The sequence below is a fragment of the Octopus bimaculoides genome, chromosome 28 (assembly GCF_046866305.1).
Source record: "Octopus bimaculoides isolate indiv1 chromosome 28, ASM4686630v1, whole genome shotgun sequence".
Lineage (NCBI taxonomy): Eukaryota > Metazoa > Mollusca > Cephalopoda > Octopoda > Octopodidae > Octopus > Octopus bimaculoides.
Genome location: NC_142955.1, coordinates 20180211 through 20185210, shown reverse-complemented (window position 1 = coordinate 20185210; position 5000 = coordinate 20180211). Strand labels below are relative to the sequence as shown.

The 5000-nt window shown below is 37.8% G+C and overlaps 1 protein-coding gene across 12 annotated transcripts in view; it reads right to left on the bottom strand.

The window, feature by feature from the left end:
* Nucleotides 1-5000, bottom strand: part of LOC106874074 (cAMP-dependent protein kinase catalytic subunit 1) — a 123657-nt gene that overhangs the window by 10392 nt on the left and 108265 nt on the right. For 8 of the 12 annotated variants that reach the window (XM_089344149.1, XM_089344148.1, XM_014921663.3 and 5 more), the window contains one exon: nucleotides 4222-4348. In XM_089344149.1, the coding sequence (XP_089200275.1) occupies nucleotides 4222-4348 (127 nt within the window). Of the gene's footprint in view, nucleotides 1-3154; nucleotides 3282-4221; nucleotides 4349-5000 lie in introns of all 12 variants that reach the window. The other 4 variants (XM_014921664.3, XM_014921662.3, XM_014921668.3 and 1 more) reach the window with 1 other exon arrangement.

Here is a 5000-nt window from a genome sequence, read left to right as displayed (position 1 = left end):
ACAGTTAATTGACTAATGAGTTACAGTTTACTAATGAGACAGTTGGATTATAAACATCATGACACAGTTTAGTAACAAAGCAGTTTAGAAATGAGACAACTAATTTACTAAAGAACACTACATGACTAACGAGTTACAGTTTAGTAATAAGACAGGTACTTTACTAATGAGATACATAATTAGAAACCAGAGATTTAGCCTGCCATCAGGCCTCAGCGAAGCTGGGGCAACATCTTCTCAATTCAGGTTCACTTTTTTCATTCAGGATTTTCAGTTTGAAGCCTCAATTAGTTGAACCAGGGAAATTTTGCCAAACATAAGTTCAACAGAGACAAGACTAACCTTTTATTCTATGACTGACTGTGGCCTTGCTGGGGCAGTCTTTAATCAACTACACTGATTCACAACAATGAGCAAAATGAGTGAGATTTAAATAAAGGGAGTTAACTAAAAATCACATAGCCTTCTGCCTGATGCTCAACTCATTCTATAACCCACCCACCACACACACACACACACACACACGCACACATACATATGTACGGACATACATATAAGCCTTGGATTTGGGTTAGAAACTGGCTCTTTCTCTAATGGCAAGAAATCTTGAAATAAAACCGAATAATCACACACACATATGTACATATTGTTTCAAATACTCAGAAATCTCTACAAACACAGTTGATAGTTTCTGTTGCCTAGGTAACTTAATTAGCAGATGGAAGATATTTCTGCAAAATCACAGCAGCTAGAGTAAGAACAAACTGGAAAAAGTTCAGGCAACTTTCACCTCTGTTGGCAACAGAAAGATTTAAGGTCCAGGGGCAGATTGTACAAGGTTTGTGTCTGATGTGCGATTCTGCAATGGGAGCAAACTGAATGCTGGGGAAATGTGGAGGCTGGGATAAAACAAAAATGAAGCGAGCACATGCTTCACTGGATGTGTAATGTTGATGTGAATGAACAATGAAGCAGAGATGAGATGAGAGAAAAAAAACTGAGCAGAAGAGGAATGAGATGAAATGTGCGAGAGAGAGAGAGAGAGAGAGAACTGAGCTGATACAGACATGTGGTACACATGGGAAAATGTCAAGTTTTATATAAAGAAGTGCTGTGGGATGGAACATGTGGAAAAAGGGAGTCTAAGGAAGACATGGAATGGTGAAAGCTGACCTCAACACAAAACAGACAACACTGATGGAATTGACCTGTCCAATGATTTTATTTATGGGTTAACATGTATTGTTGCTGTGAGAATGATTACCTTCCATGTAAACAATTTTTTTCTACATAACCTTATTTGATTTTGTAAATGAACAATCTGGTGTGTTTATTTCAATGGCCTACAAATGTATACAAAAAGGTTCTTTGCCCTAGGTGTTGGGAAGGCACTCAGCAAGAAAGGGAAACAAAATGAAGAATGAAGAAGAAAAATTCATAATAATAACAATGGCTTTAAATTTTGGCACAAAGGGAGGAGTTAAGTTGATTACATCGACTCCAGTACTTAACTGGTACTCATTCTACTGACCCTGAAAAGATGGAAAGCAAAGTTAACCACAACAGGGTTTGAGCTCAGAATGTAAAAAAGCTGGACAAAATACCACAAGGCGTTTTATCTGACATGTTAATTATTCAAGCAGTTCACTGCCTTAATAATAATAATAATAATAATAATAATAATAATAATGGTTTCAAATTTTGCCACAAGGGTAGCCAATTTAGGGGAGGGAGACTTGTCGATGACATCAACTCAACTCCAGTCTTCAACTGGTATTTATTTTATCGAGCCCAAAAGGATGAAAGGTAAAGTTGACGTTGGCGCAATTTGAACTCAGAACGTAGCGATAGGCAAAATAGCGCTAAGCATTTTGTCTAGCACGCTAACGATTCTGCCAACTCATCACCTTCATAAAAATAATAACAGTTGGTGGTAGACAGTGATATGAATGGAAACCACATCATGACTTGACACAAATTTTATTAACACAGGAGGAGTGTTTGCAGTTGGAAAAACAAAGAGATCAGAAGACCTTGACGACGACGACAACGACAACGCCAGGTACTGTGTGTGATGGTGGTGGTGGGTGTATATAGAGTCAAAGTATGTGTATGAGGAGAGAGAGAGAGAGAGAGAAGGTTTATACATGAAGAAGCTGTTAACATATGGAAAAGAAGACAACAAATTATGAACAGTTTAAGGACCAATTTAGGGGTTAGGAAAAAAAAACAACACCAGAGAAAGAGAGAGTGAGAGAGAGAGAGAGAGAAACCTGAGAAAAAACCCACGTATGTTAAAAAGAAGAAGAAAAACATGAAATCATAGCAAAAAGAATTATTCAGTGTGTATGTGTGTGTGTATGTGTATATATATATATATATATATATATATATATATATATATATATATATATATATATACATATATACACATATATATACACACATACATACGCATAAATATATACATACAAACACACATTATATAATGTGTGGTGTGTGTATAGTATGCATGTGAGTTCAGCGATGCAGAGAAGCGTGAAATGAACTGGGGGTGGGGGAAGAACTGTTCAGTGAATATTGACTGGTTTAGGAGTGGGGGGGAGACAAAGAATGGAATGTTTAAAGATTTTAAAAAGGGTAACATGGAGGTGCATATATATATATTTATATATATGAGAGATGAACAGATGTAATTAAAAAAGGGGGAAAAAAATATAAAAGGGAGAAAAAAAGAAGGAAAAGAGATTCAATTTGCTAATTGAATGTTGGAGCCCCATCACCATGGCAACGACGTGAAAGCATGAAATGCAAAAATCCCACCATTTTGTGCGGGTGTATTGCAGAGATGCAGGCTATATACACACACATGAATGTATGTAGAAATACATTATACATACATATATATATATATGTTCATATAGATATATATATGTTCATATAGATATATATATGTTCATATAGATATATATACATGTATGTATATACACACATATGCGTATATATAGATAGATAGATAGAGAGAGAGAGAGAAAGATAGTAGCTGCTGCTACTGTCTTTGCTTATTTTTTTTTTTTCTTGGGTGGTGGGCGCTGTGGCGGGTGTCCTAAGAAGCATCCCCATGACAAGATGAGAGCGAGGTGAGACACAATACCTTCAAATAGCCCAGATAGTCTATGAGCAAGTTCTCAGGTTTGAGGTCGCGATACATTATATCCAAGTGATGTAAATATTCCAACACCAACACGATTTGTGCGGCATAGAATCGGGAATGCGGCTCACTGTAGAGAAAAAGGGCAAAAGGGCAAATGGGTTACGATGATAGAGACAAACAACAAAAAGACCAGGTAACAGCAAAGTCACATTCGGTCGCACAAGGTTGAACAGCTGTGAAAAAGAAAGAAAAAAACAAGAAAATAATGATTAAATAAAAAAGAAGAAAATAAAATGATGCAGGCATCATCATTTCTCAGAATTGGTCTAAACACAGGATTAGGATAATCTTGGATTAATTCATTTCAGAAAATATTACATAAAGTATTTTAAGGGTTGGAAGGGAGCGTATCTCGGGATTAAACTGAATGGGAAAAGAACTGGATTGTAGCTGATCCCTGATCCACAACAGATCAACAGATGTGTCATAGTTGATCCCTGATCCACACCAGATCAGCAGATGTATTATAGTGAATCCCTGATGCACATTAGATTAAGAGATGTATCCTAGTTAATACCCGATCCACACCAAATCCACAGACGTATTAGAGCTAATCGCTGATACAACACAGTTATAGCTCAAGCAATCCACAGTCTTCTATTGTTGACCAAACTTGAGTTGTCTGTGATGACCTCTGCTGTCTCTCACACACACACACACACCTGACCAAATAAAAACTGACAAGTGGAAGTGGTGGGATTTAATTTACAGTGCAGTGGTAGAAAGGGGGTCAGGAGAGGAGACATATGAATTATTGGGGAATGAAATGATAAAGGTAGGGTAAGGGGGAAAGAAATTGTATATTGAAAAGCAAGGGATCGATGGGAGAACAAGACTTTAGGGGGTCTGCTATTTGTTATGGTTTAAAACAATTCTGAGAAAGAAATCAATCGACATCATTTTTTGCTTTTCCTTCTTTTCGTTCTTCTTCTTCCTCCTCCTCCTCCTCCTCTTCATCTTGCTCTACAAAACTTTCAAGTCTGCCAACAACTGCTGGCTTTACTTACTTTCAAGTAACCAGATGAATCAATAAGCAAATTCTCAGGTTTTAAATCTCTGTAAATGATATCCAAGTAGTGCAGATACTCAAATGCCAACACGATTTGAGCCGCATAAAATCTGGAGTGAGGTTCACTGAAGCAGAAGAAATGAAACAAGTTATACAACAACAAACCTCTCCTACACCCTGACCTGAACATCTAGTGTGAGGTGACCCCTGAGGAGGAAGGGGTCATAGTTACTGATAGAACTTCATAAGTGGGGGGAAGAGAGGTGAATCAATGGAACTTGATGCTCCCAGTTATGGCATTCACTATTGATCTATAACATTGATCTGTTGTATAGATTAACCGATCAGTTGATTAGCAGGCCAGGCAGGTTTGGCTCTTCCGATCAGCAGAACAGCTTGCACATGCAAGTGGTTGAGTACTCCAGAGACAAGTGTACCATTAATGTAATCCTCAAGGAGACTCAACATGACACAGAATGTGATAAGGCCTACCCTTGTGAATTACAGGAACAACTAATTTTTGCCAACTGAGTGCGGCTGGAAATAAAGTGAAATAAAGTGTCTTGCTCAAGGTCACAATGTGCTGCCTGGAAATGAACTCGCAACCTTACGATTGTTAGCTGAATGCCTTAACCACTAAGCCATACGCCTTCTCGATCAGTTGATTAGCCCTTGATTCCTTCTTCAGTTTTGTTTCCCAAACCGAATCATGTACCAGTAATACCCTGGGGTCAAATACTGATTGTGGTGAAGTTGCCAGGATGTCTGACTGATGCT